Source organism: Diadema antillarum, unplaced genomic scaffold, assembly GCF_040938485.1.
Source record: "Diadema antillarum isolate AM-2024a unplaced genomic scaffold, OU_Dant_1.0 scf00000113, whole genome shotgun sequence".
NCBI classification, from domain to species: Eukaryota; Metazoa; Echinodermata; class Echinoidea; order Diadematoida; family Diadematidae; genus Diadema; species Diadema antillarum.
Window position 1 is genome coordinate 128,120 of NW_027271002.1, and position 14,174 is coordinate 142,293.

The window sequence follows — 14,174 nt, forward strand, 5'->3', positions numbered from 1 at the left end:
GAATAGAAAATTTGAAAAGAAGACATATTTCTTAGTACTTTGCATTTCAAATGGGGACAAGAAGGATACACAGGTGTGTCGGATGTGTGAAAGTTTTACTAATAAATTGAGGAAATATGTTTAAAAGGACTAGGAGAGAATTCCACATTCCAACTCAGGACAAAAAAAAAAAGAATATACATGTGTGTCACGTGTGTGAACGTGCAATAATAAATCAATAGAAATTTGCGCAATTTTCCAAAAGATCAGATCTGTAGATGGGGGTATAATTCAATTATTTTCAGGCAATTCTAAAGTCATTTTTAACAATTTGGAAATCGGGGATATCCCCAGTCTACCAAATATCCGGATTATAAGGTGTATTACGCGCAATGTCTCAGATCTTCATCCATTGCAAGTTCACTCACACACACACACACACACACACACACACACACACACACACACACACACACGCACACACACTAAGGCATTCTTATCAGTGGGTTAAGGGCGATGACCCCCTGGGCAAGTACCCTAACCCTTCCCCTGGCCCCAATCCTAGTCCTAATCCTGAACCTAATCCTAACAATAGCTCAAACTAGTAACCCTTAACCTAACCCTAACCCTAATCTTTACTCTAACCTTACCCCTAGCCAGTATTTAGCGGGGGGGGGGGGGTAATTGCCCTCTGGGAATGATTTGCCTGGCTACGTTTTCAGTAGTTGATATGGTGAGCAATGATAATTGTCAACATAGAGCTCGAACGAATGCTGGGAAACAGTCTTTTTCATACACCGGCGCACTCGAATGGAACAGTTTACCAATAAACTTAAGGCATGCTCCATCTAAACATTCGTTCTCAGCCCAATTTTGGAGGGCACTCCACTGTGCCCAAGTATAGTTCTGTTGTTGTCGTTTCTTCTTTTTCTGTTTTTTTTTCTTTCTGAGGTAGGGGAAATTTAAGGATATGAGGATGTAATGTGTTGCATAATATTTGTTAAATTTTGAGTTTAATATATATCAGTATACAGTATATTAAGATACATACAGATTTGATACTGCAAATATGATTTTGTTGTTGGTATTGTATGATTATCATACATTTTTGTGTTTATTTGTATGTATGTGTTCATGCAGGGCCTCCAAGAACAACAGTGTTTAACCCACTGACGGAGCCACCCTGTGAAAATAAAACATATAAATAAAATAAATAAATAAACATTCTGTTTTCATCATTTCGTGTGCGGGATGATGTATTCATACACTTATGTTCAAAATGATTCCATCTCCTTTCATGTATCAAATTCTTTCAGATCAGACGAAATCGTGACATTCGACAGTGATCCAGCTACTCCTCAGGTATGTATCTTCTCACTTAGGTAATGGAATATTACTCATAAAAAGGGGCAATTTGTAAATTTGAAAATCCTGGTTTCATATTCTTCATCAGATGAAACGTGAATCAACACGTAAATAGAACAATGAGAGTGGACTCTGGAAGAAAGAGAAATCCATGGCGGTGTGGGCAGCGCTCGTCTACTGTTACAACTTGTGCACGTCAGGATGGTGATTTAACATGAACTTGATACATAGTTTTAATGCAATCTTAGATAAGACATACAGATATTCTTGCAGCTCAAGTGACATAATGTATTGCTGACGGTAAATAACGTGTGTCAGTAAGTATGCAAATGAGCATGTACTATCTGTTAAGTATACTTTTCATGTGCACAGATATATATTTCTTTTTCTATTTAGCGCTCAACACTGACGCCGGTTTGACGGCCACAGATCAGTAAAACATTGTGAGACATTTTGATGGATGTATTAAACTGTATGATCATGATGACCCATAATTTGAATTAAGGACGTAGCTTATTGAAAAATGATTCATCATAATTTGAATGTAACCTATTGTAAATGAATAATGCAACATGGTTTAATGGATGTAGCCTATTGTAAATGAATAATGCAGCATGGTTTAATGGATGTAGCCCGTTGACTATATTATAGTTTACCATAATTCAATGGATGTGTAGTCAATGGAAATGACATGGTTCACAATTGGTTCAAGTAATCGGTTTATGTCACTTGGTCTGTTACCACTTGGTCTACTTACCAGTTTGGCTGACACCATGTCGGCTTAACCCATTTGGTCCACTTCTAACTTGGTCTACTTGCCACATGGTCTAGTACCAGTTGGTCTAATGACAAATTGGGCCAATCATCACTTGGTCTAATTCAAATTCCTTCTAAATACCAGTTAGTCTAGCATATTTTTCCCACTTGGTCTAATACTCCCATTCGTCTCATGATCAGTGGGTCACACTCCGTCTAATTTCATTTGATCTGATAGCCACTAACTTGTCTAATAGCCATTTGTTTTTATAACTGCAAGTTCGTCTAATCATCATTTGGTCTAATTCCAACTTGGGCTAATGGCCAGTTGAGCTACCATAGGTGTCGTTATAGTAAGTTGGGTAAAAAACGAAGGAAAAGCTTGAAAAGAATGATATAGAATTAAAAAGTGAAATGGTTAATTATAGCAGCAAAAGTTGTTTGAAGTATGTCTTGTCATTGTGAGTGTATCGACCAAATATCGATGAGTATGTCTTATCGGGTGTTGTTTGATATTCCGAAGGTTCGATATTCTGAAGGATCGTTATATATTCCGAAGGTTCGTTAATCCGAAACACACAAATTCCCTATACCTAGAGGTACGTTAATCCGAAAATGAAAAAGGGTTCGTTAATCCGAATATTTGTGGCGTTATTCCGAAGGTTCGTTATTCCGAAGATTTGTTCATCCGAAAATGAAATTCAGAAAAACGAACCTTCGGAATAACGAATCTTCGGACTGAAGAGCCTTCGGAATAACGAACCTTCGGAATAACGAGCTGTAACCGTTTTATCAGGGGCATTCTGGCCATGTTTATTACTTCAGGAGCTCGTGTATATTATTAATAGTGAATTGATAGTGAAGTATCAGTATTAAGATTGTGTTGTTGACATCAACAAAGTAGATTTATGGTCGTTTCACAATGATAACAGCATCAACAATAATAATGATAATAACGATAACTATAGATTCGGGAATTTGTCAAAACTGACATATTAGGTGATCCGATGTATCCGCAAATAAATGGTAAGCCCCTATCGTGAATCAGATGACCTCATCGGTTACATTTGCGATTATCTTAACGGCGAATGGCTATTTGATTTGTAGATCCTCATCAAAGAAACGGGAATCGTACCTGTCATGCCTGCATATTGTAAATGGAAAGGGTGTATAATGCTAACAAAGAGACATTTTTTTTTTCATAGGGAGGGCGCTGCTCTGTAGCGAGCGCCATTGGCATTTTTTCTCTCTGAGTTTGAAGCTTATTTTTGGATCATTTACCACATTTTTCGTGTGTGTCAATATTTGTAAGTATGTCATCATGTCTGGTGAAACTTGTGTTTTGAGGGTTTTTTTGTCCGGTGTCCTGTCCTTTCGTGGAAAATCTTGCAAGTCCCATACCTGTTAACGGACTCAACGTGTACAGCCGGTCGGAACTACTGGAACTCCACCCGCAAGTACCGGTACCACGACCCAATGGCAAAAAGATGTATGTCTGCCGTTTTACAGCAACTACAAAGCCGAGAAAATCGACTTTAAAGTTTTGGCAATTTCCTTGACCGTAGAAGCCATCTAAACTGTGCAGCGCTCCAGGATTTAATTTCAGGATTTAGTATACACTTCAAATTTCATTTCCTGATAATTTTCTTGCATCACACTTTCAAAGATACTTCAGAATTAGCACTTTTAGAGACGTACACCTTTTTGCCAAACCACGTTTACAGGGACTGCAACCCACGCTATTTTGGCAAAAAGGTGTATCTTCACATACACCGTGAGAAATCGTGCATTTAAGTTGACAAAAAAAGGTGTATGCATAGAGATACACCTTTTTGCCCAATCAAAAGCTAAAGAACTGATAAAATGATACAGAGATAGCCCCGAATATCTCGGAAACAAAGGCTCGATGACTTACGAAAGATGGTCACTGAAAAGTTCGGCATCGAAAAACCCCCAAATGGTAAAAAACCAAAAACACGATATTTTTCAAACATACACCTTTTTGCCAAATTACGACCGCAATGGATATGAAAACTTTACCAGTGGGATCAAACCACGAAAGCGCGGGAAACGAGGAGGGATTCCCAACCGCGTAAGGAGTCGTACGGCAAAACCACCACTTCCTTCAGTTCTCCTAGAAATGTTCAGTCTATATGTATCAAAATGGACGAACTTTGCACCAGTGCTCGTTACCTTCATGAATACCGAGAATCGTGTCTGCTATGTTTTTCTTTTCAAAAACTTGGTTAAATCAAAGTATCCCTGATGGCGAGGTAGCTTTACCGAATTTTCATCTGGCAAGATCAGACAGAACAAAGGATTCAGGGAAATCAAGGGGTTGAAGTGTCTGCATGTACATTAACAATTAATGGTGCAATGACTGGACAATCAAAGAGAAATTGTGTACACCAAACATTGAGCTGGAAATTCAACCAATTGTATGTGATGATTGTTTATATTCATCCTGGAGCAGACGTAGGAGAAGCTAGCCAGGTTGTTGCTGACAGAATTAGTCGTTTCGAATCCATCTCGCCCGACAGCCCAAAATTTATTTTGGAAGACTTTAACCGATGTACACTTGAGAACGTTCTGCCTACCAATGAACAGTACGTAACGCAGGCGACTCGTAACGATACAACGTTAGATTGTTGTTATGGAAATGCCCCTATGGCATACAAGACAAAAGCTTGTCTACAGATTGGCGCATCGGATCACAACAATGTTGTGTTGATACCAGCGTATAGACAGAAACTCAAAAGCTGGAAGCCCACAAAAATGGTTCGGTTTTGCTGGACCGACGACGCTGTTGATGAACTCAGAGCCTGTTATGAATCGACGGACCTGCTTACCATTATTGATATTAAATGTTGGCCTTCTTCCACCGCCGAGTCCGGCAAATTGAATAAATTCAAAAGTAAATCTGTTGCGTGTCCCTGTATGAGATGTGTGGGAATGTTTGTGTGTCTGTGTGTCATCATAACAACAGCAATGTTACTTGTAGTTGTTTGAAGGGTTTTACTGTCATGAATGATATTCTGATTACATCATAAAAGAGTAAAAAAAAAAAAACACTTGGCCAAGAACAAACCTAGTACAGGATGTACTGTATACAAACAACTCAAGAGTCGATATAGTGCCACTTTATCCAAGTCGTATATTCATCATGGCGTAACACAGCATCACATGTGCACGTGTTATGGCCAAAAATATTTTGAATAGACCAGCTGGCAAGAGTATCAGGTTACATTGTATTTCTGTGAATAGACAGGATGCAAATACAAAAACATTCCTAGATAGACCCTCTTGTAGACGAAATCTAAAAGGTCGGCGGATTATGGTCAAAGGTCGAAGGTCAAAGGTCGTCTTTTTTTCTGTACCGGTCCATATGTTCTTCCTATGTGTTACGTAACCTCTTTTTGTAGACCCTAATAATGTTACGGTTGTTTGGAATCGAATGTCCAAGTTCTCATGGGCATGTTACAATTATTATAGAAAGTAAGATGTAACAACGAAATACACTGTAATAAAGTCCCTCGGTCAATTATCTAAACGTAAATGTAAGTTTATAAGTCAAAATGATTTTGCGATCATTAAGTTGCAAGGATTTTAGCCATACGCGAGTGTTTGTAGTTCAACCAATTTTTAATCAGTCGAATATGACAACTCATGCCGAAATATATATATATATTTCATTCAAATTCGTAGAAAGCGCTCATAATTTGCGAAGCGTTCATTCAATTCTGGGAATGACGGAGATGTGATTACGGAGTGCTTCAATTGTAACACTGGACTTTTCGGGAGCAAGGTATTTCGAGCAATAAATGTACGAAATGTTCTTCTCTTTATGATGTAATTAATGTTTTAATGCCATTATTAAAGTAGTTTAAGCACTTATTGTGCCTGCGTCTTCTCGCTATCTATCTCTGCATTTAGGTACATGCTTTCATTCGAATTATAGACTTCATGAAATCGCGTTGCAGCATTTTCATATTCATAAACGATTGCAGCATATGCTCGTTTCCTTTATACATTATGCTTGAATGAGAATAGTTCTTCATTTTCTGTCTTTTATCGGGGAATGATTGGTATACACAATAAAACAAATATTGATTTACACTCTTGACATAAGAGAAGATCATTTCAGCGGAATTAGCCGTCTGATATGAGAGGTTGAAGAATGTCGGGAGAAATGTCGTATATTTCAACACACATTGTCTTTTCCTTATTTTCTGAAGTGATGTAACGACGTTAGGCCTTCAAACCTGTGTGGCATGTGCTCGCCATACTTCCATGGTCATGTCGACTTCTTTAGCTTCCGGATGGCCAACCTTTTGTTGCTAAATTGAATGAACTTCTCCGACGAACTCGGGAATGCTACCTGCAAATCTGTTTGAAAATACGCTCATTCACATTGAGACAAATGTGAGTTCTCAATGGGCATTGTAAATTGAATTGTGTTAATGATACATTTTTGAAGTGATAGAATTCCCATCTAAAACGTATAGATTGAATATCATCATTGATGGTGACGATCACTTCTCCAAGATATTTTGTCTGCATTATATATAACCTAGGGTTACCATAACACAGATTATTATGCAAACCTAGCCATGTATAATATTACATTTCGATTGCAAAAGTGTGGTTGGATTACCACCCATCAAACAAAATTTAGAAGACAACCATATTTCTCCCCCCCTCCCTCTCTTTCCAGTTATCCAATTCTTCATTCCCATCGACAAATGTGTAGATTGAATATTATCATTGATGTTGACGATCACTTCCCCAAGATACTTGGCCTGTATTTTGTAATCTAAAAAGATGTTACCATAAGCCGTGTATGATATTACATTTCGTTTGCAAAAGTGTGATCGGATTACCATCCATCAAGCGAAATTGAGAAGACCAGCTTATTTCTCTCTCTCTCTCTCTCTCTCTCAATCTTTCTTCTTATCGCAGAGATTCCCATGTTTAGTCTGAAGATCGTAAGAGCTCATAAGTGTTCTATCAAATATACATATTCAACAAAACAATAATCTTTCCGGTTGATGATGACTTTTTATCATTACATGTCTTATCACTGTGTGAAATCTTATTTCATGTGATATGTAGTGAACAATATTTATCTTCCCGACACTGCGTTAGAGTGAGAAGTGAATTGCAAGATTGCACATAAAATTGGTAGCATTTAAACCCCAACAATCAGTGACAGTAACCTCACAAATGCGCTCGTTGATTTCTTTTATTCATTCCATGGAAACCTAAGTCATTATGGTCGAAATCTGTAGGCAGTCATGATAGATAATTTCAGAAAGCAAACTTCTTTATACAAAAAAACTTCAGTGTGGATGGCAGGTACCCGCAAAAGCATGGATTTTGCAGATTTAGTCACCATTAGTTGTCAAAGATAGTAAGAAAGATGCAATGATTTATTTGAATATTGAACATCCCATCAGGCCCTTGTCACATTATGGAAATTGTTAAAACAAAACCAAGAAAAAAACTCAAATGAAAGGTTGAGCTGCGAAACTCAACGTTGATGTTGCTGTAGTTTTCTTTTCTGTCATGCTTATGAATGATGGCCTGATTATGTTATAAAATCGTTCAAAAAAGTCTACTTGGCCAAAGAACCGAATAGAGGTATCCTGTATAATCATTCATACAACGCCAGAGCCGATAGTGCCATTATGGGGTCCTATATATTCAACATCGCGAGATGTGTTTCTATTGTCATGATTATTTTGGTACAATGTAATGTCAATGGAAACCAAATTTCTATGTCTGACATGGACCAATAACGATGAATGAATGAATGAATGATGAATGAATGATGAATGAATGAATGAATGAGTGAATGAATGAATGAATGAATGAATTAGTGAATGAATGAATGAATTTTCGAGACAAAATGAAAATTGTATATCTTTGAACCCCATTTGCACACCAAAGATGGCGTCTGAGGAAAATGTCGTTATGTTACGAAACTGATTCTGCTGACATGATTTATATGTGTGCAAAGTATGGGAGCAATACTCCACGTATCAAGCAACCTACAGGACGAGATATTGTTTGACCATTGACCCTACTTTACACAACCAATAGGGCGTCTGGGGAGGAGTCATCATTCTACGTGTTCTATGATATCATGATCAAGTTAACACATTGTACAAAATAATTAAAGTTAAATCTTCATGGTGTTAGATAAGTATAAGATAAAGACACACATGTGGTTGTATCATAGATTTAAATGATATTCACTAGATATAACCAAGGAGGTTTAAAAGTTGGAGTTCCAAGTGGCTGTGATTATTCAAACAGTTGTCAGATTTCTATACCAAAGAATTTCACAGGTGCATTTGTGCCTTTGATGATCGATGTTCGAAGCCGCCGTCTTGCTGAGCAATCTGAAGATTCATTTTGAACGTTAACATAATATTGGCCATATTTTGCTTATTTATTTATCAAATGAAATGAAATTTCACTTAATGATAAAGCATGTAAAACAAAAATCAATCCCGTGCAGAAATTTGTGCAAAAGTGTAAATCAGAGCTGTATCATGTGAAAATGTTTAAAACTGTACCATCCTGGAAAGCCGGTTTTATCACTTTTCCGCTTAATTCTGAAAAATAAAACTGACCTGGAATAATCTTCAAATATAATTCTTTATTGCTAGATATATCAGATTAGTGCCCGGGTATGCCCAGTCGAGTAATTTTCATCTTTATTTCAGCATTTTTGTGCAATTTCTATTCGCACATCCTCGTGTCTACCACCTACCTTGTATAAGAAGGGACAGCGAAACGTATAATTACCATCACAAAGACATATCTTCCTTAGACAGTGGCTGGTGAATATGCAATGAGACACGAGTCAATTGTCTTCCTATCTGCGTGGCAGATCCTGTTTGGCACATGCTTCAAATATGTATTTCTGAGCGGAGGCATCGAACATCTAGTAAAGGAAATAAGACAGTTGTGACTCCATTCTCTTCAACCTGTTTGTGTGATTGAATGTGTGTGTGTGTGTGTGTGTGTGTGTGTGTGTGTGCTTGTGTTGCATCTGTCCTATGTAAATATGCTACTATTATACTTCTTGTTAATATGTTTAAAACTTTCGTATGTTTTGTTTTGTTTTATATGTTTATCCGGGACCCCCTTTTTTTTTACAAGCTCTGCTTCTTTTGGGGTCCCAAACCATTCATTTTAATGCTGTATCCTTTTGTACAATGTCAAATGTTTAATGAATTGGTTAAATGAACTTGAACTCGAACTTGAACTTGAACCTCCTTGATATAACTCTATAGGTTGTATACACTTCTTCTTTTCCGTCCATGGCCATGTTTCTTAATCAAACTAAGTAGCATTAGTCCAAGTGAGAATTAGACGAAATTGAAATTAGACCAAATGACTGTTAGCCAAAATGGTCATTAGACCAAGAGGTTATTAGAACAAATGACAATTAGACGAAATGAAAGTTGGACCAATTGATATGTTGACCATATGGACATTACCCGAAGTGAAATTAAACCAAAATACGTATGTTGGACCAACTGAGAATTAGATTAAATTGGATTAGCCGATATTGTAATTATACGAACTGGATATTAGGATTAGGATATCAAGTGGGAATTAGACAAAAAAAAATGGTAAATAGACAAAGTGGTTGCAGCCTAAATGGGCTTATATGGATACCCCGAGTGGTGTTGGCCCAATTGGCGATTAGACCAAGTGCAATGGCCCAAGTCACCAAGGACACTGTCGGGCAAGTAACTTTCAGGAATAGGCAAATTTATTCATCCGTTATGAACACGATGTCCAGTTAAATCAATAAATCAGTTTTCGGGTACAGTCGAAGAAAGTAAAAGATCTATTAAGGGAGGGTAAAAAGCAATCATTTCGGTTCAACAAATTGTGACGGAGTTAGTCGCATTATCGTTTTTGTTTTTGTTTTGTTTTTTGTTTTTTATCATAGTAACGATTGAGATCATTATCACATATAATTCTGCATTTCATAATCTAAGCACCTCTGAAACACTGTTTACCAGTCAGTCAAAAAAAAAATACCATACGCAATTGACAATTCAATATCAAAGTACATACGAAACATTCCTTCCCAATAGAATCCATGAATGAAATAGCATTCACTATTTGCCATTAATTCTTCTGGAACACTGTTGAGTCCATAAATGAAATAGGCCTACCTTCCACCATTGACAATCACTTTTATTAATTTATCACTGATTATTCGATGGTGATTTTCATGTATAGGTCTACTATTCATTCATTTGTCGGTTTTTTTTTCTTTCTAAGGTGATTTCCGGGACCCCCGTCACAATATATCTCAAAACTAAATACAGCATTTATTGTAACAGAAATAGAGTATATTTCATTCCACGAGAAAGCAACCACCTTCCGTTTTCTTTTGTTTGCCAATCTTTTAAATTGTGATGTCTGAAGTTGAATTTGAAATCTGAAGATGTGATTTTATGTTGGCACTTTCTATCCACAAACTGAGTCTGCTGCTCATGAGAGTATTACTCGCTTGCATTATACTTTTAACATGTCGTTTACATCATGTCTTTCCGTTGATCAGTATTACGAGTTCAACTTCAAAAAGGGAGTAGATATGATCTTCGTTAGAGCCGAGTCAAATGATGATTTCTGTGCCTACTTCTCCGTGCAGCGTGCAAAGGTGAGTGTGTTTATTGTCAAATCATCTACATTATATCACAGTAGATGAAGTTTGATAATGACAGTGTGTAACCATACTGATCTATGTGATTATTTTTCATCCATTTTCTCTAGCAACTGATTTAGCAGAGTGGTTCATGAATATATGTGACCGTGCACCTCAAAACGAACATAAAGTCGCACACACTGATTTTGCGTGAGGACTGAAAATAAGTGAAATGGGTCAACCTAGCCGAACTTGACTTTTTCATATTTTCTGAAAGAGCGAGTCTTCTTTTACATTATGCTAAAATTTGGTATCATAAAACGGGCAGGAAAGTGTGTTTTTTAGCAGTTTATCTTGAACATTTTTGGTAGAGTAGTGTGATTAGGTGTGTCTTTAGAATCCCTTTTTCATTTCTGAAAAACCTTGTCCACACTCTTCACTTTCAACTCTAATAACTTTTGAAAGGATAGTGCTACTACGTTGAAAGTTTGCATTAATTATGGACAGAATGTGTTAATGAGGCATGCTTAATTTCAGTTTAATCTGATAATCCCTTCATTGTTGTTACTCTGGTGGTTTACTTCCTGTTTTTTGTCCCATTCATCGCACAACCAGCATGGTTTGGTAAAGATTAAGCGCTTGAATAGACACTGTACTTCAGAGCCTCTTTTCTCAGTTCACACTTTTCCTGAGTTTGTGCTTTCTTTCCAATATCTAGATAGGTTAGGAGAGTCCATTTGATTTGAGTTATACATCAATTTAAAGCTTAAAGTCTGTTCTTTTAGAATATGGTCTTAACTAAAAATTCATGTCTGGCGACTTTTTGTTTGTTTTGAGGTGCAGAGTCACATATTATGTTCATAACTACATCTAGCGATTTTCTGAAAATTTTTCAGTGGTTTGCGCATTTATTTGTCTGACGAATTTGCTGCGTGACTAAAGAAGGCCTCCATCTGCAAAAATGCATGCGCTAAATCGCAGCAATAATTTTCTCAGTGTCCTCGTAGCATCTCACAAGAAGTCTTACTTGTGTTCAATATGTCCTGGATCTTTACAGAGTATGAATGATTGAATATGTTATTTCCGTGTATACAGCACTTCATTGTTTATATCACTCGAAATATCATAATTATAGATATATAAAAAATGTCTCTATGCGCCTTATTAAACCTTGGTTGCCATATAGTCATGATGTTTGGGTTCGTAATCCCATATTTAAGAGTCATGCTGCAGCAGCTAGTTTTGTGTGTGGATATTTGGTTGTATCAAGAAATTAACATTTCTTGGGAAGACATTGATCTGCAATATCAAATAGCATATATCGCTACAGAAAATCAACTCATTTGATTCATACTTTATTCTATCTTCGCTATTGAAACATTGTAATTAATAGTTTTACTACAGCTTGTTTTAAAAATAAGGCAGAAACGCTTTGCATCATAATATACCCCATTCCCTTTAATAATTCTACAAGTGTATGTAAGAGTGTCAAATGAGGCATATGACATCATGCTTTAAATTTTTCCAGCGATGAAATTAATTGCTTCCCATTGATGAAAACAGAAAAGGATGTAGAATATATAAAAATATGTGAAGAGAGGTTAAGTCTTACGTGTAAATGTAAGATTTATGGAAATTGTAACATCACAATTTAAGTTTCATTCTTTTTCTCTTACTGGCTCATAAAGTTGGAGTGCATCATGTTTACGAGTGCAGAAGTTTACTCTACTCGTTTTAATTTCCTCTAGCCGTTTGCTCAATACACGTTACAACTTTGGTTCACTGAATTCCTAAAAATAATGATTTTCACAAAGAGATGGTTTATCTTTTGAAACGAGGGGCAGATGTGCGCAATTTCATAAATGCAACTAGGTATCTGAACGCTGTTTTCAACTACTGTATGTGATTGTCTTTTATAGAGGTTTCTAATTGTTTAACTGTTGGTTTGTTGTTGTATTTTGCATTTCAGTGGGCAGCTGGGTTACAAGCTACAGTTACTGAGCGATGTGAGATGTGTTGAATTGCGATCATATAAATGTCATGGAAGTGAGAAGTGAGACACACCCATTCAAACTAATATTACCGCTGAAAAACTCCCCTTAACGTTAAATGTTTTATGCAACGTGGCCCAGTCTTGCTATAGGCTCTGATATTGTTAATGTTTTAATGTGCCGCTTTGCTTTCAGTGTCCTGTTTATGACTCGGTGTCCACAGTCCGCTATAATGAGGGTTCCAGCTTTCAGACCATGACCAAAAAGGCAGCCATTACTATCACGGTAAATTCAAAGAGCTACAAGAAAAATAAAGGAGACTTTTAAGAATGTGTTAATCACTGTTACATATTGTGTATGCTTGAAAAAAAAAAGAAAAAAAAGAAACGGCACACCCACCACAAAACCTTTGTCTTTGAAAGACGAGAAACTCTAAAAACACCTCTCAAACGTGGGGGCACCGTGGATTGGGGAGACTGGCCCGGTTCGGATATATTTGAGATTCCCTTTACCGATTTGTGTACAGTTTTACCTCTTATCTCTATGTAAGTACTGTACTAACACAGCTGAAGAATCTCGACAGGAGCAATCTAAATTGTTACTAATAAGCGTACACACCGAGGTGTTAGTCTGCCACATTTTAGGCCTGCATCAAATTTGGATGGTGTCATTCTTGCACTCATGACGGTTTTGAGATATTCAAGATGATCACTAAAATAGCCATCAATATCTGAAATTCCTTTATATTTCCTTTTAGATTGTGGAAAGCTGGTAACAAAATAGCAAGTTTCTCATAATATGAGTGCGATGAATGGGAATCTAGATGATGCAAATTTTGCATTCGTATATGGATTTGGGGATAATCAAATTCTGGCTGCTATCGTGAACACGGTTAAAAAAAACAAAAACCTCAAGGATGCAAAAGTTGCATCATGCAGATTCGGATAGATTGATAGAGCACCCTCGAAGAAGGATAAAACTATTTAAAACTTAGGGCGAATAATAAAACAAGATTCAGCCTCTGGCACATAGACCAGTGACCCTGATAAACAGTGAATTCAATCAGACCATCAACATTTCCCCCACGCTACTGGAGCTTACGTTTACTGGATAAGTAATATTTTGCTGTGCGTTGTTGACAATATGACAACACGATCATGACGATATTTGTAACTGGACTTATAGACATTTAATTTTGTTTCCAGATGAATCTATTTTGTAAATACATGGTAATAATCCTTCTTGTGATTATGTGTAACTAAAACTAAAAACAAAGAAAACAAAAAGAACTGTATATTCCTCTACACATCAACGTCTCACGAGGCACAATTTTCCATAACTGTCAGTTCAGATTTGTTACATAAGTGTATTAGAAGGTTAACCATTGGTTCAGATGATGATAAATT

The 14,174-nt window shown here is 36.8% G+C and overlaps 1 protein-coding gene across 1 annotated transcript in view; it reads left to right on the top strand.

The window, feature by feature from the left end:
• LOC139719668 (SID1 transmembrane family member 1-like) overlaps positions 1 to 14,174 on the top strand; it is a 60,957-nt gene that overhangs the window by 20,786 nt on the left and 25,997 nt on the right. Inside the window, exons 4-6 of the mRNA XM_071631068.1 lie at positions 1,296 to 1,341; positions 10,694 to 10,792; positions 12,964 to 13,053. Of these exons, the coding sequence (XP_071487169.1) occupies positions 1,296 to 1,341; positions 10,694 to 10,792; positions 12,964 to 13,053 (235 nt within the window). The remainder of the gene's footprint in view (positions 1 to 1,295; positions 1,342 to 10,693; positions 10,793 to 12,963; positions 13,054 to 14,174) is intronic.